At 45.8% G+C, this 27,219-nt stretch overlaps 1 protein-coding gene across 3 annotated transcripts in view; it reads right to left on the reverse strand.

Annotated features, from left to right (window-relative positions):
• Positions 1-1,270: 1,270 nt before the first annotated feature.
• Positions 1,271-27,219, reverse strand: part of KPNA1 (karyopherin subunit alpha 1) — a 154,703-nt gene continuing 128,754 nt past the window's right edge. For all 3 annotated transcript variants that reach the window (XM_084619754.1, XM_084619755.1, XM_084619756.1), the window contains 3 exons: positions 19,650-19,777; positions 17,494-17,672; positions 1,271-3,548 (listed from right to left, as the gene is read on the reverse strand). In XM_084619754.1, coding sequence (XP_084475880.1) covers positions 3,361-3,548; positions 17,494-17,672; positions 19,650-19,777 — 495 coding nt within the window. In that variant the 3' untranslated portion in view covers positions 1,271-3,360. The remainder of the gene's footprint in view (positions 3,549-17,493; positions 17,673-19,649; positions 19,778-27,219) is intronic.

A 27,219-nucleotide genomic window follows, 5' to 3' on the forward strand; every position in this document is an offset into this window, starting at 1 on the left:
TATACCCTCTCTCCTACTGTGATGGCTTCCAGGACAGTGTTATTCAACAACCCATGGTTAAGAGCTGGAAAGTGGGTTTCTGGCCTAGATACTTGGTTTGGCTGATTGGAGGCCCCCTCAATACACCCCAACAAAACCCCTTATCTGGGCCTACAACTCTAAATCAAGACTGACTGAGGGGAGCACAGATCATCTACAGAATGCTATTTCATATCCATCTTGCTCTTTGGTTGGTCCATAACAAGGCTCAGGGTCACAATTACCTTAAAAAGTAAAATAATCATCCACAGCACATGTCCCATAGCCCAGTCTGGCTGAAGGTAGCAGGTGTCTTCCAGAGCTATATGAGGTGGAAGAACTAGAGGCTTGAACCATGCTGCCTCAATCTAGGAGCCCTGTGCCTATGGCCACAAGTACAGCCAGAGTGTACCATCCTTCCAGCACAGGTCCCAGGCATTTGAGAGGGAAAAGACTGGCATGGGGTCCCCCCAGAAAACCCACTCCAGATGGCACTGATGGGCCCTTGTGCTGGTCCTGGAACAGATCAAATTGCAGAGAAGGTCTTAAAAAGATGCGAGCTGGAGGGCCCGTGCTCCAGCAAGGAGATCAGATGCTGGCTGAAGCTTGTGAAGTTTTGAGTCCCCCTCACCTTCTGTCCCTGCCAACCACCCACCACAACCATCATCGCCTTTGCTGCTCCTTACCTGCTTGGATCAAGCAGGGGCCTAGTTTCCTGCCAGGTTCCACAGCAGCTTTTAGTGGCTAGAGGAGGAAATGCAGCTCCTGCCTACAGCTCAACCAAGTGTGTGACAGGCTGAGCTGCAGGGATGAGGACAAAGTTACCAGATGTGTGACATTTGGCAGCCCTGCATTCTCCCTACTGTGAAATGGGGCTAATGCCCCGCTTAAAGCACTGATACTGTTAGAAGGTGAGCAATAGTGGCAAGGCCAAAGGGTTAGGCAGAGCTGAAATAAGATCATAGGCTGAGGAAGGTACTCGGATGAGGATCTCAAATGTGAGTACCTCCGTTTACAGATAGATAAAGAGAGGTGCAAACAGATAAAGTAACTTCCTCAAGGCGACACATACTAGATGATAGAACTGGGAACAGAACTTAAGAGTCCTGACTCTCAGTCTCCTCCTCCATGCACTAGACTATGTTGCCGCCCATTAAAAATGGATCCCTTTCTGCTCTGAATTCACATACCCACTGGCATAAGTAACAGAAACACTAGCCAAGTTCCTTACATAGAAAGGCAAGCCACTCAGTTTAAATGGACTTTGTTTTAATTCACTTATTTAGAGGCAACTGTAATTATTTCCTTAGGGTGGTGGTGGGGGGGAGGGCGAAGATATACAACAATGCACCACATTGTTTTCATTAGCCTGGGGGAGAAAACACACTCTGTGTGTGTGTGTGTGTGTGTATACACATACAGAATAATACATCTATATATACACAATATATATACACACACACACACACACACTTTGCCTAGATTTGTTTACAAAATATGTAGCATTTTCATACCATCCAAAAAAAGTACATGATTTTAAATAAATTCTATAGAGATGACGTTATTGGTAATTTACACTTAAAATCTAGCACAAAAAATCCAAATGACAAAACAAGATTTTGCTACTAATCAGTGCTTCTAGAAAGAGAAACAGTTCAAGTTACCCTTCAAGAAAGAGAGAAAGTAATTTATCATATGATGTAAATGCAACACAGGGGTTTTTTGTTTTGTTTTTAAATTAATCACCTAATTTAATCTCTAAAATTACAAAGAATTGAAGTCAATTTACAGGTCAAGTGCAGTAAACTAAATGTTCCTTGAGTACAAAGCAGCACTAGAGAGAGTAACGGGGAAGGTGGAGACTGATTGGATTAGAAAGGGATGCAACAGGTGGCTTTCTTCAATGCCCACACAGGTCAGTTTCCATCCTAAAGCACAGGCTCAAATGAAGACTATGTTTAAAGAAGGGGTCACACAGAGCTGATGCTTAGGCCTTTCAGCAGTTTGATAAATGCTTTTTTTAAACCAGTATCCTGTGAGTGGTTGAAGCTCTTGCAGGGGCTTGTCATTGAATGAAGCCATAAGAAAGATCTTGTAGACAGTTCTGCCAGTAGGATTTACCACAGATGCATGACACTGTAGTAGGGGCAACTTTGGAAACATTTACCCTAGGGAAAATGTGTATTCCAAAGGTCCCAAATGGCTTGAAAGAATGTAGCCCAATGCAGAAAGGAGTAGGTAGCCCAAAGAATCCATTACATTCAGAAATTGAATTGCCACCTTTGCATTAGATGCTTATGATCCAAACAGGCTGCGGAGTCAAAAACACGCTGCTAGCAGAAGGGCTGACTATAGGTGTAAATTACAGCGGTCGTGCACTCAGCAATGCCTTACAAATGTGGCCTATAGGAACCATTTATCCCATGCTAATTCATCTGGGGCCATGAGAGTAGTGAGGGGAAAATGGAAAGATGGGAAGTAGTATCACAGTATGCTTGTTAAACACACCCTGATCAGGATGTTTCTATTTTATCAGTTGGTTGGTAGGGGCATTAAACAGGAAGCTCTACTTCATGAGACTGAAAGTAGTAAGGAGAGCTATCACTACAGAGTCCTCCTCATGCTGACAGTTTAGCACACTAAGATTTTACATCAAATGGTAATTTACAGAACAGAAACCAGTTCAAGTTAAGCTGCATAGAATAATGTAAAGGGTGAATGAGTGGGTAGAGATATATCATCTGTCACTAAGTTAGTGAGGACCAGAGTCAGGAGCATGAAGTGAGGAAGGGTTCAACTTTAACAGAGGCCACATTGTATTAGGGACTGGGCAGTGTGGTAGTTTCTCCATTTTAGAAGCCAGTTACAAAACTTGCTTTTAGGGAGGTGATAAGACTGACCTACTCACAAGTCCTTTTTGGGTTGAAAGGAAAGAATGATAGAGTCCAGATCTCCAAAGTGGCCTGTAGAAACCAATTTGGGAGCTGTTTTATAATGGGACAGGTTCAGTTGTGTTCAATGTACCTAGTAACTAGAAAGCATGTCTACTGGAGGCTGTAGTTGCAGGGGACAGAGAGTTTACTCCAATATCTGTGAAGTGTTCCATATGCCAATGGCCCAGGCTGGCACATTAAGCAAAGTAATCAATCTGATACATTTTGTGCCAGGACTGAACACACCTCACAAAGGCATTCAAGGAGGCACCCAGGGAAGAATATGGGAAGGGAACTCAGGTAGATGGGGACAGTAAGGGGTTATGGAAAACACTGAAATCACTCCAACGGTGACTCAAGGCTTTACATGAGGACTGTCTGGGTGGAGGAACAGATAGGATGGGGCACCTCAGAGCTGGAAACCCTCCATGGGAGCCTCACACTGCTGGAAGATGTACTGTTGCTGGCTGAGATCCACTTGTGGGGCAATACTGCTGTCCTCGTCCTCTGACCCAAAGTAGTGCTCAATCAGATCAAAGGCCTTCTGATAGATATCCTGGTTCTCATGGCTCTGCAAGAATTCAATCTTATCCAGGCCTATATGGGAAAGAAGCAAACAAAAAGCAAAGGTCAGTCCACGGCAGACAGATATGTTCTCCCCATCCCACCCGCTACAGATAACAAGCTTCCGCACCTCCAGAAAGAGCTTTATCGCAGAAGCTCTTCTCTCTCCCACGACAACCAAAAAGACCAGGTTCCGTTACACAAGTTCTTTGTCTCCCATTGCACAACCAAATCAAGAACTGAAGCTCTGAGGGTCTGAATAGCAAAGCCTGGAAACATTTTCATGATTAGACTATGTCGGGGGTATGCTTGCTGTAGTAGTGTTCACACAGTGCTTCTGTGTGCTGGACCCATTACTCTGCATGTATAATGCAGCTGAACTACTGCAAACAGTGTTTAAAGTGGTCTGAAAAAAAGTGTGTGTGTGGGTCTGTCACCTTCTCATCTGCCTGTCCTCCAGCTCAGCAATTAATTATGTTAACCAACCCCCAAATCAATGCCATCCCCACATCAATTCTGCTCCCTCCATTCCCGCACTCATCAGTTCTGCCCCAAACAGCCCCACCTCTGCTCCTGCAGCTCCTGGGTACTTCACTTCCCTCTCCCAGGCATGGAAGGACTGCAGTGGTGATCCCTTTCTCCCACTTCCAAGGCCAGTAGAGGAACAGAGGAGCTGTCCCATCATTCACAGGAGGAGAGTGGGGAGAAGGGAGCAGAACTGCTGGGCTCTTTCTGCTCCCTCCTCCTCTCCTGTGAGAATGGTATTGGTTCCAGAGGAAAACTCTGGCTGTTTTGTGCAGTAGGTCTAATTAGCTGCTCTTCCCCAGAAACTGGGCAAGTTGGGAAAGCAGCTAAGCAGAGGAATAGTTCCCCAGGGCAAAAAGAAAAGGAGTACTTTTGGCACCTTAGAGACTAACCAATTTATTTGAGCATAAGCTTTCGTGAGCTACAGCTCACTTCATCGGATGCATTCAGTGGAAAATACAGTGAGGAGATTTATATACACACAGAACATGAAAAAAATGGGTGTTTATCATGCACACTGTAAGGAGAGTGATCACTTAAGATGAGCTATTACCAGCAGGAGAGTGGGGGGGTGGGAGGGGAACCCTCTGTAGTGATAATCAAGGTGGGCCATTTCCAGCAGTTAACAAAAACGTCTGAGGAACAGTGTGTGTGTGGGGGGGAACAAGGGGAAATAGTTTTACTTTGTGTAATGACTCAACCACTCCCAGTCTCTATTCAAGCCTAAGTTAATTGTATCCAATTTGCAAATTAATTCCAATTCAGCAGTCTCTCGTTGGAGTCTGTTTTTGAATCATAGAATATCAGGGTTGGAAGGGACCTCAGGAGGTCATCTAGTCCAACCCCCTGCTCAAAGCAGGACCAATCCCCAATTAAATCATCCCAGCCAGGGCTTTGTCAAGCCTGACCTTAAAAACTTCTAAGGAAGGAGATTCTACCCCCTCCTAGGTAACACATTCCAGTGTTTCACCACCCTCCTAGGGAAAAAGTTTTTCCTAATATCCAACCTAAACCTCCCACACTGCAACTTGAGACCATAACTCCTTGTCCTGTCCTCTTCTACCACTGAGAATAGTCTAGAACCATCCTCTCTGGAACCACCTCTCAGGTAGTTGAAAGCAGCTAACAAATCCCCCCTCATTTTGAAGTCTTTTTGTTGAAGAATTGCCACTTTTAGGTCAGAAATCGAGTGACCAGAGAGACTGAAGTGTTCTCCGACTGGTTTATGAATGTTATAATTCTTGACATCTGATTTGTGTCCATTTATTCTTTTACGTAGAGACTGTCCAGTTTGACCAATGTACATGGCAGAGGGGCATTGCTGGCACATGATGGCATATATCACATTGGTAGATGTGCAGGTGAATGAGCCTCTGATAGTGTGGCTGATGTGATTAGGCCCTATGATGGTGTCCCCTGAATAGATATATGGACACAGTTGGCAACAGGCTTTGTTGCAAGGATAGGTTCCTGGGTTAGTGGTTCTGTTGTGTGGTGTGTGGTGCCTGGTGAGTATTTGCTTCAGGTTGGGGGGCTGTCTGTAGGCAAGGACTGGCCTATCTCCCAAGATCTGTGAGAGCGATGCGTCGTCCTTCAGGATAGGTTGTAGATCCTTGATGATGCATTGGAGAGGTTTTAGTTGGGGGCTGAAGGTGACGGCTAGTGGCATTCTGTTATTTTCTTTGTTGGGCCTGTCCTGTAGTAGGTGACTTCTGGGTACTCTTCTGGCTCTGTCAATCTGTTTCTTCACTTCAGCAGGTGGGTATTGTAGTTGTAAGAATGCTTGATAGAGATCCTGTAGGTGTTTGTCTCTGTCTGAGGGGTTGGAGCAAATGCGGTTGTATCGTAGAGCTTGGCTGTAGACAATGGATCGTGTGGTGTGATCTGGGTGAAAGCTGGAGGCATGTAGGTAGGAACAGCGGTCAGTAGGTTTCCGGTATAGGGTGGTGTTTATGTGACCATCGCTTATTAGCACCGTAGTGTCCAGGAAGTGGATCTCTTGTGTGGAGTGGTCCAGGCTGAGGCTGATGGTGGGATGGAAATTGTTGAAATCATGGTGGAATTCCTCAAGGGCTTCTTTTCCATGGGTCCAGATGATGAAGATGTCATCAATATAGCGCAAGTAGAGCAGGGGCATTAGGGGACGAGAGCTGAGGAAGCGTTGTTCTAAGTCAGCCATAAAAATTTTGGCATACTGTGGGGCCATGTGGGTACCCATAGCAGTGCCGCTGATTTGAAGGTATACATTGTCCCCAAATGTGAAATAGTTATGGGTGAGGACAAAGTCACAAAGTTCAGCCACCAGGTTTGCCGTGACATTATCGGGGATACTGTTCCTGATGGCTTGTAGTCCATCTTTGTGTGGAATGTTGGTGCAGATGGCTTCTACATCCATAGTGGCCAGGATGGTGTTTTCAGGAAGATCACCGATGGATTGTAGTTTCCTCAGGAAGTCAGTGGTGTCTTGAAGATAGCTGGTAGTGTAGGGCCTGAGGAGGGAGTCTACATAGCCAGACAATCCTGCTGTCAGGGTGCCAATGCCTGAGATGATGGGGCGCCCAGGATTTCCAGGTTTATGGATCTTGGGTAGCAGATAGAATACCCCAGGTCGGGGTTCCAGGGGTATGTCTGTGCGGATTTGTTCTTGTGCTTTTTCAGGAAGTTTCTTGAGCAAATGCTGTAGTTTCTTTTGGTAATCCTCAGTGGGATCAGAGGGTAATGGCTTGTAGAAAGTGGTGCTGGAGAGCTGCCGGGCAGCCTCTTGTTCATATTCCGACCTATTCATGATGACAACAGCACCTCCTTTGTCAGCCTTTTTGATTATGATGTCAGAGTTGGTTCTGAGGCTGTGGATGGCATTGTGTTCTGCACAGCTGAGGTTATGGGGCAAGTGATGCTGCTTTTCCACTAATTCCAATTCAGCAGTCTCTCACTGGTCACTCGATTTCTGATGTAAAAGTGGCAATTCTTCAACAAAAAGACTTCAAAAACAGACTCCAACGAGAGACTGCTGAATTGGAATTAATTTGCAAATTGGATACCATTAACTTAGGCTTGAATAGAGACTGGGAGTGGCTGAGTCATTACACAAAGTAAAACTATTTCCCCTTGTTTATTCCCCCCCTCCTTCCCCACTGTTCCTCAGACGTTTTTGTTAACTGCTGGAAATGGCCCACCTTGATTATCACTACAAAGGGTTTTCTCCCCCCACCCCACTCTCCTGCTGTAATAGCTCACCTTAAGTGATCACTCTCCTTACAGTGTGCATGATAAACATCCATTTTTTCATGTTCTGTGTGTATATAAATCTCCTCACTGTATTTTCCACTGAATGCATCCGATGAAGTGAGCTGTAGCTCACGAAAGCTTATGCTCAAATAAATTGGTTAGTCTCTAAGGTGCCACAAGTACTCCTTTTCTTCCCCAGGGCAGTATTAAAAATGTGCATTGCACACAGAGGCATGACAAAATCAGGCCTGGTAGTCTGGAAGCCACTACAGCATTTTCAGAAGCGCTGTCTGCATCTTATCTGTAACATCAAGCGGGCAGAACAGGATACCAAACATCAAAGTCCTGGACCACTACTGCATGATTAGTGTTGAGTAACTAATCATAGAGGAGTAGCTTCGCTAGGCTGGTCACCTTGTACGTATGGATGATATGTGATCCCCAAAGCCATATTTTATGGACAGCTGAAAAAGGGAGCACTTACAGAATCATAGAATATCAGGGTTAGAAGAGATCTCAGGAGGTCATCTAGTCCAACCCCCTGCTCAAAGCAGGACCAATCCCCAACTAAATCATCCCAGACAGGGCTTTGTCAAGCCTGATCTTAAAAACCTCAAAGGAAGGAGATTCCACCACCTCCCTAGGTAACGCATTCCAGTGCTTCACCACCCTCCTAGTGAAAAGTTTTTCCTAATATCCAACCTAAACCTCCCCCACTGCAACTTGAGACCATTACTCCTTGTTCTCTCATCTGCCACCACTGAGAACAGTCTACATCCATCCTCTTTGGAACCCTCTTTCAGGTGGATGAACGCAGTTATCAAATCCCCCCTCATTCTTCTGTTCTGCAGACTAAATAATCCCAGTTCCCTCAGCCTCGCCTCATAGATCACGTGCTCCAGCCCCCAATAATTTTTGGTGCCCTCCGCTGGACTCTTCGCAATTTTGCCACATCCTCTTTGTGGTGTGGGCCCCAAAACTGGACACAGTACTACAGATGAGGCCTCACCAATGCCCAATAGAGGGAAATGATCACATCCCTTGATCTGCTGGCAATGCTCCTACTTATACAGCCCAAAATGCTGTTAGCTTTTTGGCAACAAGGGCACACTGTTGACTCATATCCAGCTTCTCGTATACTGGAAGGCCAATGTAAAAACAATATAAGGACACTCTCAAAGTTCATCTAAAAGGTGCCCAAGTTAATCCAAACACATGAGAAGCTGCTGCCAGATCAGGATGGTGGGTACAGCTGTTGGTCTGCAGTCAAAGCCATCAAGAATAGCAGAACAGAAAAAGCCAAAGAGAAGCGTGAGCAAAGAAAGCAGACTGTGGCACACCTGTGTGGCCATCTCTGCCTGATGAGCGGATACATCTGCGGAGCCCTCATTGGTTTACATTCATACAAAAGATACACTGGAACAAAATGACTCTCATACATTGAGTAGGAGAGGAGACTCCAACTGTGTCCAGTTTTGGGTACCAAACTTTAGGAAAAATGTGGATAAACTGGAGAGCAACAAAATGATAAAAGGGTTAGAAAACTTGGCCTCTGGAGAAAGGCTAAAAAACCTGGGCACACTTAGTTGATAAAAGAAGACTGAGTGGGGACCTGATAACAGTCTTCAGATACGTTGAGGGCTGTTAAAGAGAGGATGGGAATCAGCTATTCTCTATGTCCACTGAAGGTAGGAGAAGCAGCAATGGCGTTAATCTGCAGCAAGGGAGATTTAGGTTAGATATTAGGAAATACTTTCTAACTATAAGGGTAGTTAAGCTCTGGAACAGGCTGTGGAATCCCCATCACTGGAGGTTTTTAAGTACAGGTTAGTTAATAATCTGTCAGGGATGGTCTAGGTTTACGTGGTCCTGTCTCAGTGCAGGGGGCTGGACTTGATGATTTGTCAAGTTCCCTTTCAGCCCTATAAATTTCTACAATTCTAGAAGATGATACCTTCCCTCTCTGAATACAGCCTTTCCCTAAGCAGACCACAATCCAGCTATTGTTTAAGAAATTATTGCTCAACACAACTGAGCTCTTCAGCTATCATTCAGTATTTAATATCCCTGTATCATTTATCTTAGCATTTTATAGAGTCCATCACCATAGTACCTAAGCACTACTAATAAGCAAGCTGAGAAGCTCAGCAAAGATTGCCTCCAACTTCACTTACATGCTATTAGTATCCTGGACCATTACCAGTTAGGCCTCAGACAGAAAAAGATACTGGGTGATGGCAGATTGAAGAGGATAAGGGCCAGATATGCAAATTCATATGGCTGGACCTCTTCATAACATTTAATATAGTTGGCTATGGAATCCTGCTGTTCAGTCTCACAAATATGGCAGGGATTAGTGGGACTGTACTGTGATGTGTTCAACTGTTTCTCTTGGGCTTCATCCAGACTGTCCTGATGGGCATAAACTCCTTCAACTTCAAATTGCTCACCTATGGGATTCAGCATTTAATTCTAAGAGGCAGGGAAACAGCATGAACTAAAATGCCAGCAATACACAGACGGCAGTCAGCTTCTCAGAGACTTGCAGGAACTAAAAGACAGGCACTGCACTGGAAACCAATTAGAACAGTACTAATGTGGAGACAAAACAAACCTGCAGATGCCCTTAACGTTGGATTAACATAATTAATGTGAATATACTGAACCATCTGTGATCAATCTGGTTCAATTAGAATGGTCCAAATTCTCTGAACCCAATTTTGACAGTCCAGAAACCCAATGGAGGCAACTCCAAACTTGTCAGATGGAAATAGTACTAAGCCCTGGCTGGCAAGGAAATGGATTGCCCAGTAGAGTAAAAGGTCAGGGAACATTTCTCCCAACATACTGTCTGGAACTTGAGGCACCAAAACTACTCATTTATGTCACCTGGAAGGCTTCCAGGAATATTAAATATTGGCTAAATACTGGAAAATATGGATCCTTTTCCCCTCACTGACAGCTATTGTGAGTGTGCCCATATTATTTTCAAAGAGCCTCAGAAAAGAGAATAAGCTAAAAAAAAAATAAATCACATACAGGAAGTGACTGTGTTCCAGACAGAAAGAGAGGGCCCTTTTCCAGGAAGCACAGTAGCGTTTCATGCATCCTCCAAGCTGTCTACAGTGCTTTGCACCCTGTCCATCAGCCCCCTCAGGTCATTAGGATCAAAGCCTACTCCTCACTAGTATCAGACTCAGAGGAGTGGGGTGAGTTCTCCATCCTGAGGACAACGCCTTTGCCTCTTTGGAGTGCTGGCATTTCAATGTTGTGGAGGATGTTTTAGATGTCCTGTTAGGGAGTACAAAGGAATCTAAAGGGGAAGGAGATTCAAGGCAGACACTGTAGAATGCACCAAGTCAGAGCAGAAGGCTGGATGGAAGAGGGACCTTGACTTCATGCAACTGATGAAAAAGGCTTGGAATTAAGGACCTCATTGAAGTACGTAAACCCCTTAAATCTGACAGTGAGGTTAGCAGGCACACGGTAGTACCCCACTGACCCTGTGAGCCTGAGGGAATAGGAAGAAAACTAGAATATCTGGCACTGCCTAAATGAGGGCACATGGAAAACGAGGGTGTACGGACCGGACTCCTCATTGTTTTTGTGGAAAAGGAGGGTGTATGGAAGGACCCAGAAGCAAAGACCTGGTATTAAAGGCCAGATAATTTACAAGCCCTCCCCCATCCCTGCCCTCCCACAACTGTAGGAGATAGTCAGACCCCAGAATATCTCTCACCTTGGCCCAGGGGGTGAGGAATCAGCTGTAGACAAGAGATGGCTGGACCTGAGCTAGAAGGTACCAGGATGCCCCAATAAGGAAGACAGCTGAAGGGTGGCAGAGACTAAGCCACACTGAATCTACAGAGCTGTTATTACAGCCCCAGGATCGAGTGGTATCAGCACCCGCCAGGAACCCCCAACAAGAGCAGCAGATCATAAGCTATGCTACAAGCAAGACAGGGAGTTGTTCCCTGCCTGGATTCCACAGACCAGAAGTGGGAGAAGGAGGAGGTTAGAACAAATGAAAGAGGCCCTGTAACTGTAGGATTAAATAACGGGAGCAGAGATCCTGAACTGCATCTGCTTATGAAGGAAAAATATTGCTGTTGAGTGCCACCAAGAAAACTCATAGGGTATGTCTACACAGGGCATGAAGCCCAGATCTGTGGGACCCAGACTTGTGGGCTCGTGTTTCCAAGCCCGTGCTTGAGCGTTCACATTCGGGCCTCACAACTGTGCTGGAGCATCCATACTGCACTACATGACCTGACTCAAAACTTCAGGTTCTGTAGGCATATACTATCATATCCCCAAGTTCCTGTGCCCTCATCAGCCTACGCTGTTCTGTGGTTTTCTCTATAAGGGGTTGTGAAAGAACTTGTCTGCCCATCCTGCGGGAGTTGGCTGGGAATGTTTTGGGTAGTTTTAGCTAAGGAATGCATCCAGACAAGCCATTTTGTGTCTGCACTCTTCTTGCAGCCAGGAGCCATCATGGATCCCACCCAGGTGGAAGAACTTCTCTATCTCATGCTCTCAGTCCTATTTTGGGACACAGGCAAAGCGTCTGCAAGATACTGATGGACATTTCAGTGGCAGTTTTTGAACTGTGGGAGGCACTTCTCAGAGGAGGATACTGACATGCCAGTTTCAAACCAGCTGATGCTGCTCATGTGTGCTGTTGCCTTACGTGCAGATTCCCTCTGCGTAGACTGGCACTTCTGGAGCAGAGCCACCAGCACAGACTGGTGGGGTCACATTGTCATACGGACGGGGATGACCAGCAGTGGGTCCAGAACTTTCGCATGAAGAAATGGACATTCCTAGAGGTTTGTGATCAGCTTGTCCCTGCCCTCCAGCACGAGGACACCCACATACGGACAGCCATGCTACACCAGAAGCAGGTCACTATAGCCATCTGGAAACTGGCTACCCCAGACTGCTCCAGGTCCATGGCTAACCAGTTTGCAGTTGGCAAATCAACTCTGGGGATTGTTGAGAGTCCATCAGGAGTGTGACTTACCCAAGGGTGGTGGGCATAAGAAACATTCCTGAAATAATTGCTGGTTTTCAGAGAATGGGGTTTTCAAATTGCTGGGGCCCTGATGAGATCGGGGAGGGATAGCTCAGTGGTTTGAGCACTGGCCTGCTAAACCCAGGGTTGTGAGCTCAATCCTTGAGGGGGCCATTTAGGGATCTGGGGCAAAAATTGGGAATTGGTCCTGCTTTGAGCAGGGGGTTGGACTAGATGACCTCCTGAGGTCCCTTCCAACCATGATATTCTATGTGCCTATAGTTTGCCCACTGCAAGGAACACTACTCCACCATTATGCGGGTTGACCACAGGGGCAGATTCATGGACATTAACATGGGATGCACTAGCAGGGTGCATGATGCCAGGGTGTTCCAGAGATCAGGACTTTATCTTAATTGAGAAAATAGGGCATTACTCCCACCAAATACATTGTTATAAATGACAGGTTTCAGAGTAGCAACCGTGTTAGTCTGTATTCGCAAAAAGAAGAGGAGGACTTGTGGCACCTTAGAGACTAACCAATTTATCTGAGCATTTCCACTGCATGCATCCGATGAAGTGAGCTGTAGCTCACGAAAGCTTATGCTCAAATAAATTGGTTAGTCTCTAAGGTGCCACAAGTACTCCTTTTCTTATTGTTATAAATAAAATTACTGTCCCCATGATTATTCTAGGGAACCTTGCTTACCCTTTGTTGCCGTACTGTGTAAAACCCGCCCTAATTTCAGAGGATCTGGCAAAAAAAGGTTCAAATGCACAGTCAGTTGCCATAGGATGGTGGTAGAATGTGCATTTGGCAGATTTACATCCTATTGGTGCTGCCTTCAAAATAATCTGGGCGCCAATGTCACTAGTACAGTCTGTGTTATTGTGGCTTGCTGTGCTCTACACAATCCAACATTTTATTTCACACAGTTTATTTAAACGTTGCAACAATCAGTAATGCAGACCAGCTGCCATTATGGTGTTCAGCACAATAGTATAACCTAACTTTGACCCCAAAAAACCCACTCAAAAGGTCCATGTTGGCCTTTCTGGCACATTTTGGATGTACAAGCTGCACCTGGACAGGAGAGGATGAGTGCACAGGGTGCGTATGTCTGTTCCATGTGCCAGTGCTTGCCTGTGACATGCTCCAGGCACCCCCTGAATTGTCTAAAGGATGGGTGCTCTGGAGGGATCGATAGTGGTAAGGGGACTCAGGCTGTGGGTCTGGAGCAGAAGACACTGGTTGGTACTGGAGCCTGCAGTCTGGTAGCCATCAGCTGCAGTAAGTACTTGAACAGCTAATTCTGCTGCGCGCTATCTTCCTTCCTCAACAGGCCATCATGCTTCATGAATCTGTCTGCTATGCTTTCCTTGCGCTGTGCAGCCTCTCTCTCTGTCTTTCCACCCTGCAAGCATCTTTATCTTTTTGGTAGTTGAGCTGGGTCTCCTGGACCTGAATCTGCTAATTCATTTTTATTGAGCAGGTCTCCGATCCGCTCATCTTGGGCTCTTTTTCTCTTCCCCTGCTATGGATGGTCTGCAGACCCAGGCTCCTGGTGCCATGTGTTATCTCTGTGGCACTGAAAGGAGAAAGACAGAACATTATTTTCTGAGCATGGTAAAAAAAAATACAGTTCACAGTTTATTAAAGGAACAACTACTACTTTCATTCATGGTCAAAAGATGCATACTTTTAAATCAATGAGCTGTATTCTACTCTATTTACACAAAATGCTGTCCACTTCAGAAATCCTTTGGAACAGCAATGAAAACCAGAAGACATCATGTTAAGACACACGTACAAAACTCAATTCTAATTACTTCTCTATCCCCCTTTTTTGCGGGAAGACGGTGGAGTCTATGAGGGAAAGTTGGGGTGTGGGGCGAGAGACAACTTATGAGTGCTCTAGTTATAAGCAATGATTGTTCAATCCTGTCAGGCAGGGCAAGCTCTGGAGGTCACGATAGCCATCTGTACTAAGGAACTATTTCAGCATCTAGTGACTTGGGGGGGAGGGATAACTCAGTGGTTTGAGCACTGGCCTGCTAAATCCAGGGTTGTGAGTTCAATCCTTGAAGGGGCCATTTAGGAATCTGGGGCAAACACTGGGGACTGGTCCTGCTTTGAGCAGGGGGTTGGACTAGATGACCTCCTGAGGTCCCTTCCAACTCTGAGATTCTATGATTCTATGAATACCACATTGCAGAATGGAGGGGCAGGAGAGGGGGCTCATAACTTATAAAGTGGGACCTAATAAGTATGCCCTGTCCTGGAATGCAACAGACTGTCTGGAGTTCCTATTCCGTGAGAAGTCTACTTTCATCACCAGCCAGAAATGGTGAAAATTAGTGATAAAAATCAACAAGACACTGAATTTGCATGAAGATGCGGTACAGCCTCCTTGTTAGCACCCTGTATCCATGCAAACACCCAACTCACTGCCATTCATTGGGAATCCTAAATCTGACACGGCTCTGCAGTAGTTTAGACTCATGCGTTAAAGCCCACAATGGACCAAACACACACCACAGTTTTGGCTGGACTCATAACAGCCCAGTTTTCTGGGAATCAATTCACAGGCATTTGGGAATAGTTTGTGCACGGCCGATTTATAAGATGTGCTGTATTACATAGGAGGGGTTTGTGAGGCTGTGAATTGTGGAGCACCAACCCATATACATACACCAATCAGCGAGTAACTAGTAAAAATTTCATAACTGGTTGTGTAATTTTTCCTCCTTTTGCTGTGTCCATTTTGACTCCAATGTGGCAGTGGAGAAGGTGGGGGGTGGACCCTAAGTGGAACGGCATGGGTCCCATTCTGATTGAAATGCACAGAAATCCTGGGTTGTATTAATAATTTAATAGACTCATAAGCTGGAAATCCTTCCCTATCATATACTAATAAAAACAAACATGGCAGCAGAAACTTACCAGGCTCTGGCACTTGTTCTGATACCAGTTCTGCAGGGTACTGCTCCATAGGGCTGTCCCCGAAAAGGTCCTCTGAGTACGGACACACAATATGCTGTAGCTGCTCCAGCACCATGGCTTCTTCGGTTACCGGTCTCAGCTCCAGTGTGACTTCTTGCTCTTTATCTGGCAGCTTGTTCTCCTCAGGTGGTGCCTGTAACATGGGGGTTATAAGGTCGCCATTGTCACTCAGCAGTGTCATGCACCACTGGGGCTCAGAGCAGTTCCCAGTACATGGCCAAATTCCTTGTAAAAGAGACAGGAAGACAAGAAGTCCCAGAATTGTCATTAGCATTCTTGACTTTCTGGTAGTCTGTCTCAGCCTCTTGATCCACCCTCTGCATTGATCTGCCGTCCAGTCGATCTCCAATGCTGCCAGTTGCTCGTATATTATTTTTTATACATGGTTATTTTTCATGCTCTTACTGAAGTCAAATGTCTTGCTTGCCTCACGTCAGAGTTTAACTAGAATCCGTCTGTGTTCCTCTGGCCAGCTAGCCACTCACTTGATGCAGGACTTCATCTTGCTGCTGGCCACAGTAAATACACGAGTTCTGACTGTATTTGTTGTTTCCAGGTGAGCAGTCCACATGGAAATGAAGGGTTAAACATCGAGCAGCTGTTTTTAAACCAGGAAGTTGCTTCTGAATTGAAGGGCTCGGAAGCACAGCCCCAGGTGATTCAGGGATAGTGTTGGCAAACTCTCCAGATACAAGTCTGGTGACCCAGACCTGAGCTGCGGCCACATTGCAAAATGCTTCAGCTTTGAACCACATCACAGTGGGATTCAGGCTCTGACCTCCCCCTCTCCTCCCCAGCAGTGTCCACTGGACTGAGTCAAGAGGGGTTATTGACTCAAGCCAAACTAATTTCTGGGTGGACGGAAGGGGGCTTGGCTTCAAATCTATGTCTGAGATCTAACTTAGTGTGCTGTATAGATGTACCCATAATTGGCACAAACAGAGTAAAAAGTTAATGTGCATATACCACTGTGACAGAATGTATCTGTGTCCACACCCTACACACTCTTGTAATAATCTTTGTATAATATAGGTCTTGTAAGGTATCATCTGAAAACTCATAATTTGCTGGTCAATATTGTCCTGATAAAACGTGTGGCAACAGTGTATATGAAGTTATAAGATTTCCCTGTACAATGTTATTAACACATATTCCAAACTAAGGTTGGCAAACAAAAGAAGGTGTGTTCTGCTTAATTTGCATTTAAGCAGTAAATCATCAAGAGTCATCAAGCAGGAAGGGAGTTCAAACAGAGGGGAAAACTTGCAGGGAATATCCTTACACAGACACACAGTCTTCTGAATCTCAGCTGAAAATGTTTTCCAAGAGGGGGACTGATACTATAACCAGGAGGAATCAATGATCCAAGGGACCCCCTTCTCTCTTTCAAGAAGGGGTCCTGATCTATGAAGTTTGGCCTGTAAGACTGCTGAGAGAGCTCGTGGTGAGAAAAACCTTGCTTTGAATTTAACCGTTTGTTAAGTTAGGTAATAGTTTTGTTTTACCCTTATTTGTCTTGTAACCATTTCTGACATATGCCTCATTACTTGTATTCACTTCAAATCTCTCTCTTTGTAGTTAAACTTATTTTACTGTTTTATCTAATCCAGCGTGTTTAAATTGAAGTGTCTGATGAACTATTTGGAATAATAAACTGGCATATTATTATCTTCAAGAAGTAACGGATTTAATGTATTTGTATTGTCTAGGAGTGGGCTGGACAGTACAGGACATATATTTCTGGGGGGAAATCTAAGATTGGGAGTGAGTTGGGATCACCCTGTACTATACCCAAGACTGGTAAGAGCCAAGGTGGGGCTGGCTGGCTGCAGCTCACACACAGACACAGCTGGGAGTGACTTACATGCTGGATGCTGTTTATGATCAGTCCAGACTGGAAGCTACAGCAGCAAAGAGGTGTAATGGGCACCCAAGGTAAGAAGGCAGGAGTGACAAGCTACTCATTAGTATAGGCTGTACCATGGCTATGTCACAACTTCCTCCAAGCTGTTTGTGGGCAGAGCTAAAGCAGGAGTTGGAGCACAATGATGGATGGACACTTGCCTAGGAAAAGTTCTTTTTCAGGGGGTTACGACAAGTGATGATAATGAAGTACTCAAAAGCACAGCTCCCAGGCTGCTGAATAACCAAAGGGCTCCTGATTACTGCCATCTAACACCTATCCTCTACAGAGATTATGCTCTTACCGTATGCTTCTTCAATAAGAGCGCAGTAGGGATTAATGCCAGTGCCACTGCGCTTGGCTTCCTGCTCTCCGAGTCTCAGGATGTTCTCCAGCCCATTCAGTGCCACCTGCACAATCTTTGAGTCCATTACTGTAAGGAGGTCACAAAGCGGTTTGATACATCCCAGTTCTACTAAGTATCTGAAAAACACCATACGCAAATATGGTCAATCATTTGGATTAAGGTAACCTGTGTAATTTATGAGGCCGTACTGTCCAGTGTTTAGTGTAGAGGACTGAGAACAAAACAACTAGTGTGATAGACCCAGGCCAGTTGGGTACAGCAGAGTAGCCTTATTGGGATCCAGGAAGTGGGCGGGCAAAGCTCGCCCACTGCTAAAGGATCCCCCCCCAGCCTAAGGGGGGGATCCACAGGACCTGGAAAACCAAATAATTACCGGGGACAACTAATGAACAACAGGGACGGGAGTGCGGTCAAAGGGTCAAACGAAGGGAACTGGACGGGGACACCGAGCAGAGAACCCCGGACAGCGCCCACCGCTCCTCAAAGGCATCAAGGGAGTCAGTGGATGCCGCCCAGAGGAACTCTGCCCGGAGGTGTGAATGGACAGAGGATCGGAAATAGGCCCGGCAGTCGCGGGAGACTCCATCGGCCAACCTCCTCACCCTGGTTTTATAGATGGCCACTTTAGCCAGGGCCAGGAGGAGGTTGACCAGGAGGTCCCGCGACTCAGTGGGGCCACGGACAGGGAGTGCATAGATAAGGAGGTGAGGAGAAAAGTGCAACCAAAACCTTAACAAAATATTCGTGAGGAGCCGGAATAGGGGCTGCAACCTGGTGCACTCCAGATAGACGTGCGCCAGGGTACAGCAGAGTAGCAGAAAGCAGATATACTGGCCACTGGATTAACAGTTTTCTGTCCCCTGACTGACCAGAGAAGGGGCTGCTCCAGGCTAATGAGAACACCTGACCTCAATTAATCTGCAAAGAGTCAGGTGAGGCCATTAAGCTAATGTGACCACCTGACTCTAATGAAGGCCCCTCTGATACTATAAAAGGGCTCACTCCAGTCAGGAAGAGGAGATACAGGGGAGAGGAAGTTTGGCTGAAGGGCTGGTTAATGAAGACACCCTCAAGTCATTGGTAAGGGAGCCCTAAGGTAAGGGTGAAGAAGGGAGAATCAGGAGAACTGTGGGGAAGTGGCCCAGGGAAATGTAGCAACTCTGGCAGTGAAAGGTTGGCTGCCAACAGTTGCTACCATTAGGGTCCCGGGGCCGGAGCCCGTAGTAGAGGGTGGGCCCGGGTTCCCCCCAACCCACCACTACAGAAACACCTCCTAGGAGGGGAAAACAAGCCCCTGTCAGGACAGGAGGCTAAACTGTTTTAGCATGAGGCTGTAGGAGCAACAGAGACTGTAGGAGTTCTCTCACCAACCTCCTTGCTGGCTTATGATGAAAAGGGCTCAGCAGACTATCCCTGGCCCCAGAGAGAGAAGGGCTATGTGGAGAGTTGCAGTGAGCCTCTGAAGCTAGCATAAACCGCCTGGAAGCACGGGACCCACAGGGACAAGGTCGGCGCTCTGCCACACTAGGTAAGATACTGACTCACTTGGGTAAAGTATCATCTATGTGGGCCTCCACCAACTCAGCTTTAAAAATGTAGAAACTGAGATTGCATCTGAGCAGGGTTTGTTCATGTACATAAACCAGGAAGAACAATGTACCAGGGATTGGCAGGCTCAGGGGGTTGGAAATGGGCCTTTGAACCATTCTTTTCCAGTTCACCAGTTATGAGTCTGGTACAGGTTTATTGGAAGTTGTTACATTCAGATTGTGATGGACTCTGTGAAATGAGCTAGGTGAAAGGAGAGATATTTCTGTTACAAGCACCAGCCTCACAACTGGTTCTCTCATGGGTGAGACTCAGCCAAGGCCAAGGATTGAGTGGACCATTCATAACTGAGTTCAACTTCAGAAGTGGCCTCTGACCACTCCAGAGGAGTGAGATACATTGGAAACAGACAGCACAGGGAAATTGGGCACTTCAACTGTCTGTTCTCAAGAAAGGCTTTCCAGCTCCAGGGCTCTTAGTATGATACCTTTCACATAAACATTACATCCATTTAAATGTTCAGAGCAATTTTCACTGCTACTTACTTGATCTGTTCAGCAGAGCCTCCAGATGTTGCATTTGTTATTGCCCAAGCAGCTTCTTTCCTTGTCCGAAATTCAGCAGTTTGTAAAATATTTATGAGGGCTGGGAAAATGTGGGCATCTATGACAGTCTGCAAAAGGAAATGACACACAAGTTAAGTGTGTCAACTACAAATAGAAATACAACTTTCTTGCCCTGAGACATCTACGTCCAAAGCTCAGTACAATGCAGTAAACAATGCAAGATGCCTTCTTAAGGGTCAATCAGCAATCTTCAACCTTACATTCATAACCCCAGTTATCGTTCAAATCTATGCTCATTCTACCAGCTTTTCAAAACCAATGCAACTGAAATAACTATGGTACCTGATGTATTACTGAATCAGGCCTTATTAGCAATGGAGTGTTGTATTTTACATTATTGTTCCAGGTGGCAAGCCATTCAACTGTAAAGTCATTATACCAAAAAAATACAGGAGAAAGAATAATATATCTTTGTATCACACAATTGCCATAGGGTGAGACAATAGAGCATAGAGAAAATGTGTCGCTAGATGAAAAACCCACACAAAAGGAGTGTATATATATCAATAGATTCTCTCATGATTGAAAGGCAAAGCAATACTTATCCATTATGATGGTCAACTGTTTAACACATCAAACTAACATTGGTCACCCATATATTTTGTAAATAATTCAAAGTTCAGGTAATTTTCCCTGGGGAAAAAAGCCTTTTGCATTAATTGACAAATGAAACCAGCTGGAAACTGGTTTAACCTCAAGCATTAGGACAAGTCTCTGTAATACTTATGTATAGATTTTTAAACGAGAGCAGCAACTTAGGATTCATTTGCAAAACTACTATCTAAAAATGTAAGTACGCATGGAATTGTGAAAGGCAAATAATCTCAGACAAACCTAATTCCTTTTCAGAGATCTACGTACAGGGGATCCCAACACATTTAATACTGCATTAAAAAAAGAAGAAAAAAGCTATATTCAGTGCACTGGATGCATGGTACTCAGTGAATGTTCAATATTTATTTTTTACCTGTGTTGGTCCTTGTGTTGGAGAGACAAGGTTTGTGAGGCAATATGTTTTATTGGACCAACTTCTGTTTGTGAAAGACAAGCTTTCGAGCTCTTCTTCAGACCTCTCTATTTATTTTTACCATTTGTTTAATATGAGGCATCATATCTCACTCACTTTTCACCAGCCATTCCCTGTAGCAAATGAGTCACGGGTCGGGTGGAACACTGCTTCATTTACCATCCAACCTGTGCACTGAATGAGGCAATCCGTGGTCCTGGAGTAACAATGGTAAGAAACCATGTAAAGGCTATCATAATACATATTCAAAAAGGGAGCAGAATTGTTACACCATAACTCCAGCATTTTCCACTTCAAGATACTTCACAGTGGAAGCACAGCATTTTTTTTATTATTTTTTGCTTGGAATTTTCTAGGAATCCAACACAGCATGACCAATCATTGAGGCAGGAGCCCTTGCTTCATTCCATACGCATATTCAGAGACTATTTCCACCTAACCCTAGAAACTAAACCTGGAATTCTACTTAACTTTTTTTTTTTAAACTAAGCACACCCAAATCCAGTGGATTGCTGAGGGATGGAAAAACTCAGCCTTAGCTCTGACTTTTCTGTCTGGAATCCTTCATGTCAGAGAGTCTTCCCAGTGGGGATGTTCCCAATCTCTACAACAGCTGGAGGCAGACCAGATCTTTGACTCTGAGCATGGGCTTAGGAGTGTCCCTCAGGAAGAACACTCTAAAAGGATAATTTTCACAGAAGAAAAATACTAACCGCATACATGTTATAAAGTTTATCTTTGAAAACTCGTGGCGAACGGGGGAAGTCCCGGATGACTGGAAAAAGGCTAATGTAGTGCCAATCTTTAAAAAGGGGAAGAAGGAGGATCCTGGGAACTACAGGCCAGTCAGCCACACCTCAGTCCCCGGAAAAATCATGGAGCAGGTCCTCAAAGAATCAATCCTGAAGCACTTGCATTAGAGGAAAGTGATCAGGAACAGCCAGCATGGATTCACCAAGGGAAGGTCATGCCTGACTAATCTAATCGCCTTCTATGATGAGATTACTGGTTCTGTGGATGAAGGGAAAGCAGTGGATGTATTGTATCTTGACTTTAGCAAAGCTTTTGACGCTGTCTCCCACAGTATTCTTGTCAGCAAGTTAAAGAAGTACGGGCTGGATGAATGCACTATAAGGTGGGTAGAAAGTTGGCTAGATTGTCGGGCTCAACGGGTAGTGATCAATGGCTCCATGTCTAGTTGGCAGCCGGTATCAAGTGGAGTGCCCCAGGGGTCAGTCCTGGGGCCGGTTTTGTTCAATATCTTCATAAATGATCTGGAGGATGGTGTGGATTGCACTCTCAGCAAATTTGCGGATGATACTAAACTGGGAGGAGTGGTAGATACGCTGGAGGGCAGGGATAGGATACAGAGGGACCTAGACAAATGGGAGGATTGGGCCAAAAGAAATCTGATGAGGTTCAATAAGGACAAGTGCAGGGTCCTGCGCTTAGGACGGAAGAACCCAATGCACGGCTACAGACTAGCGACCGAATGGCAGTTCTGCGGAAAAGGACCTAGGGGTGACAGTGGACGAGAAGCTGGATATGAGTCAGCAGTGTGCCCTTGTTGCCAAGAAGGCCAATGGCATTTTGGGATGTATAAGTAGGGGCATAGCGAGCAGATCGAGGGAAGTGATCGTCCCCCTCTATTCGACATTGGTGAGGCCTCATCTGGAGTACTGTGTCCAGTTTTGGGCCCCACACTACAAGAAGGATGTGGATAAATTGGAGAGAGTCCAGCGAAGGGCAACAAAAATGATTAGGGGTCTGGAACACATGACTTACGAGGAGAGGCTGAGGGAACTGGGATTGTTTAGCCTGCGGAAGAGAAGAATGAGGGGGGATTTGATAGCTGCTTTCAACTACCTGAGAGGTGGTTCCAGAGAGGATGGTTCTAGACTATTCTCAGTGGTGGAAGAGGACAGGACAAGGAGTAATGGTCTCAAGTTGCAGTGGGGGAGGTTTAGATTGGATATTAGGAAAAACTTTTTCACTAGGAGGGTGGTGAAACACTGGAATGCGTTGCCTAGGGAGGTGGTGGAATCTCCTTCCTTAGAAGTTTTTAAGGTCAGGCTTGACAAAGCCCTGGCTGGGATGATTTAATTGGGTATGGGTCCTGCTTTTGAGCAGGGGGTTGGACTAGATGACCTCCTGAGGTCCCTTCCAACCCTGATATTCTATGATTTTATAAGTCCTATTCAACTGAAACCATTTGCAGCATGGCCTTGACAAGAAATTTAAATATTTCCTCTAGGAACACACAATTCCCTTTCAAAAGTACTTAACATGTGAGCAATAATCAGAAAAACTCTGGACAAACGCAGTCATAAAAGGGAGCTTGACAAAATATTCTAGAAAGAAAATTCACAAAGAAAGACTGATATTTTTCATTCTCCATCCTCACCACATCTGTTAGCCTTCATAGTGGATAGCGGAAAGCAGTAAAATCATCTATTGGGATGGAGGAAGGATTCAATTTAACCATGCAGAAATAGAAAAAGAACTTAAGGGTTACTAGGGCACCACATTCCATAACACCTTCTGCCAGACTCTGCATCTGTAAAGGAGAGAATGGGGATGGAAGACCATACAGTGGTCCTGCAGATCTCACTGTAAGATCTCTCTGCCCGTGATACCATTGCTCTTTTCGTGAAGCGAATAGCAACATTCTTGAAAATGTTTTGAATCAATATTGATGCAAAAACAATTAGTAACGTTATTATAGTCTTATACATTATAAATTTGCCTTCACTGAATTTTATGATACTTTCAATTATGTTGATTGAAAGTATGTTCAAACCATGCCGGCTCATATGCCCATGCTTTTTTTTGGGTTGCTTCTGTGATGTAAAAGGGTGTAAACTAATGAAAGAAATTCTTAGGAATCCTTTTTCTGTCACTGAGGGTATGTCTACACTTCAATCCTGTTGGAGACCGTGGGACCATGAGACTCAGGGCATCTCCGTGGCTACACTTTTTATTTTTAGTGAACTAGATCAATCAGAGCTAGTGCGAGTGTCTCCTTGAGCTGAGAATTATAACAAGTTTGAAGTGTAGACATACCCAGACATATCTTGAGTTGCAGGCATATACCCAAGGCTTTGAAAGTATCAAAGATGAAAACTCTCTAGGAAAAAAAAAATCTCTTTGTGACCTCCAAATCCATTTACACAGACCCTGGAATGCAACTTTACAACTTCAGTTTTGCTTCTAACATATACAGTATATTAAAAAAAATACATATAAATAACTGTAATTTGTACCTTTCACAGAATATTTGATAGGAGTCTTTAACTGCAAACTTTTAAGGTAATTACTACAAATAATAAGGTGTGTATATATATATAGGAGCAATCTAGTTTATTACAAAAAAATAAGTCTTAAAAACCAGGACACATTTTCCTTGTTTAAAGACTTCCAGTTTGCCAGGCACACAATCTCTATTTCAAGAAAACATCCTAAAATATTTTCATATGCAGATTTCTTTCTAAAACATAAGGCAAAGATTTATTTTTTATTTAAGTTAACCCAAAAAGGAGCGGTGTGTCGGATACATTACCAAAGCCATAAAACACAAGCTAAGGGCCTCTATATCGCTTTCTAAACTCGCCATCCCCTTCCCTCCTCTCTGCAAAGAGAACCTTAGTTTTGTTTAAAAACACATCTCACTAACAAATATTCCTAGAAATTCTTATTAAAATTAACTTTTTATAAACACAGTCATAAAAAGAATGAATACTTTAAGGAGAAAACTGATAGTTGGGAAATGTTTGATAGAAGTTATTAGCTCATGATTCCATTTAAAGGTGAAAACATCTCTTTATTCTCCAAATATTTAAAATAGAACAAGCTTTTAAGTTATTTGTGAATATGCTGTATTTAAATGCAAACATTTTATGTGACCGTTCCCTGATGATATTGCTATGTGAACAGTGTGATACAGCAGGTCCAGGGAGTAGTGGGAGAGTGGTCCTATTTGGTTCTGGCCAACTGCACCTGTCCATTGCTAAAGGGCTCTCCCTCAGCCTTAGGGGAGGATCCACAAGGTCCAGGAACTCACATTTTTCGTTGTGCCCCCCCCGTAATTATTTAACAGGGGCAGGTGTGAAAGTCAAAGGGTCAAACAAAGGGAACCTGAAGGGGACACCGAGCAGAGAACCCCGGACAGTGCTCACGGCTCCTCGAAGGTGTCAAGGGAGCGATCGGACGCCGCCCAGAGGAACTCTGCCTGGATATGTGAGCGAAGGCAGGATCGGAAATAGGCCCCACAGTCACAGGAAACCCACTTAGTGAACTTCCTCTCCCTGGTCTTATAGATGGCTACTTTGACCAGCACTAGGAACAGGCTGACAAGGAGGTCCCGTGACTTTGTGGGGCCAAGGATATTGTGTGAGTATATGAAAAGGTGAGGGGAAAAGTGCAGCCAGAAACTTAAAAGGATGGTCAGGAGGAGCCAGGTATACATGCACCAGGGTCTCCCTCACGCTGCAAAAGGGGCAGGCGTCAGGAACAGGGGTGAACCGCATCAAGTACATACCCATGCTCATGCCTTTGTGGAGGAGCCACCAATTAATATCCCAGGCGGGCCTTGGGACTGGGGTAGAATATAGGTTGGCCCACCCTCAACAGGTGGCAATAGGTCCTGCCACTTCATATTGGAGCGGGACACAAGGGTGAGGAAATGAAGGATGTGAAGCATGAGCGTGTAAAGATGTTTCCTTGGCACAGTCCGGAAGTGAACCAGCTGCAAATCGTGCAGCCGGCTCGTGGTGTACGGGTGGGAAAGGTTGGGGGGCGGAGGGGATGTCTCACGGGGCAGGTGCCCGATGAAAAGGTCCGGAGGGCCTGGAGTGTAGGGTGGGCAGGAAGAACCCTTCCACAGGACCTGGCCAAGATAAACCTGAGCAGTGGGCAGTAAGGCTGCCCTCACCTTCTGAAGTACGTGCTGCGGAGTACGAAGGGTGGAGAGCCCCATGCGCTGAGCGAGCATCAGGGGATGATCCACCCAGTCTCCCTAGTCGTAGTCCAGGAAGTCTCGGACTCTGGTGACTTCTACCAGGACCAACCTCTGTTGCATTGAGAGGGACCCCGCCACCTGCACACAAAGTTGGGGATTGTGTAGCAGGGGCTCCACGAGGAGATCCGCCCCCTTGGTAGCTGCCACTGACCTGGGTGCCGAAACCAGCTTCCAGGTCAGGAGGAGGTCCTGGTAGAAGACTGGCAGCCTGGAGAGGTCTTGCGGAAGACTTTTCCCATGGAGATAAAGGAGCTGCAAGTCATATGGGAGCCCTTGGAAGTGGCGCAGGAAGGTATGCGCCAAAGTGCTCCAAGCCGGACTACCTGCACCATAGAGGGGTCTCTGCAGGGCCGGAGGTGGAAGACATGGACCTGAGTGCGCAAGCATGTCAGGCCCTGTCCTCCCTCCTCCAGGGGGAGATGGAGAGCCCCTGCAGAGACCCAGTGCAGCCCTGGCCAAAAGAACTCCAGAACCAACTTCTGGATATCATCCAGGAAACCCAGGGCTGGGACCAGGGTGTTGAGCAGGTGCCCGAGCATGAACAGGACTAGCTGGTTGAGCACCAATCCCCTCCCCTGCAGGGAGAGGCACCAGAGTAGTCCTGTCCACCTTCGCAGCCACTCAGACACCCTGCCCTCCAACCCCAGCCAGTTCTCCAGTGGAGAAGGATACATGGCAGAAAGTTAAATGCCAAGATAGAACAGTGGACCCGCGCTCCACCGGATGGCTTGAAGCACAGGTGGGAGGAAGCTTGCCTGCCACCCGTCCCCAACCACCAGGCCAGAGCTCTTGACCCAGTTGACCCGGGCGGAGGAGACCGCTGAGTAGATGGCCTGGTAGGCCTCCACTTGCACCAGATCACCCGGGTCCTGGACCATGAGGAGCATGTCGTCAGCATATGCCAACAGGACCAGCCACAACTCTGGCTCACAGAGCACCAACCCCATGAACCTCTGACAGAGAAGTCAGGAAGGACTCCACTGACGGAGCATACAGGTGGCCTGACAGCGGACACCCCTGATGCACCCTGAGCCCGAAGTTGAGCCTGACCAGATACTCCAGAGGCGTACAGTACCTGGAGAGAACCCACAAACTGGGGCCCAAAATCGAATGCCTGCAGAGTGCCCAAGAGATACCCATGGTCCACCCTGTCGAATGCTTTCTCCTGATCCAGGGACAGAAGGGCAAACGACAGACCATCCCCACACCCGAACTTCAAGAGATCCTGGACCAAGTACAGATTGTCAAAGATGGTATGGCCCAGGACAGTGTAGGTCTGGTTGGGGTGGACCACATCCACCAGCACAGACCCCAGCCACAGCGAGATGGCCTTCACTACAATCTTATAGTCTGTGCTGAGGAGTGAGATGGAATGCCAGTTCCGAAGGTCGCGGAGGTCCCACTCCTTCAGAAGCAAGGCAAGCATGGCTTACCTGCAGGACAAA

This window comes from Lepidochelys olivacea, assembly GCF_965140295.1.
Source record: "Lepidochelys olivacea isolate rLepOli2 genome assembly, chromosome: 1".
Taxonomy (NCBI): Eukaryota; Metazoa; Chordata; order Testudines; family Cheloniidae; genus Lepidochelys; species Lepidochelys olivacea.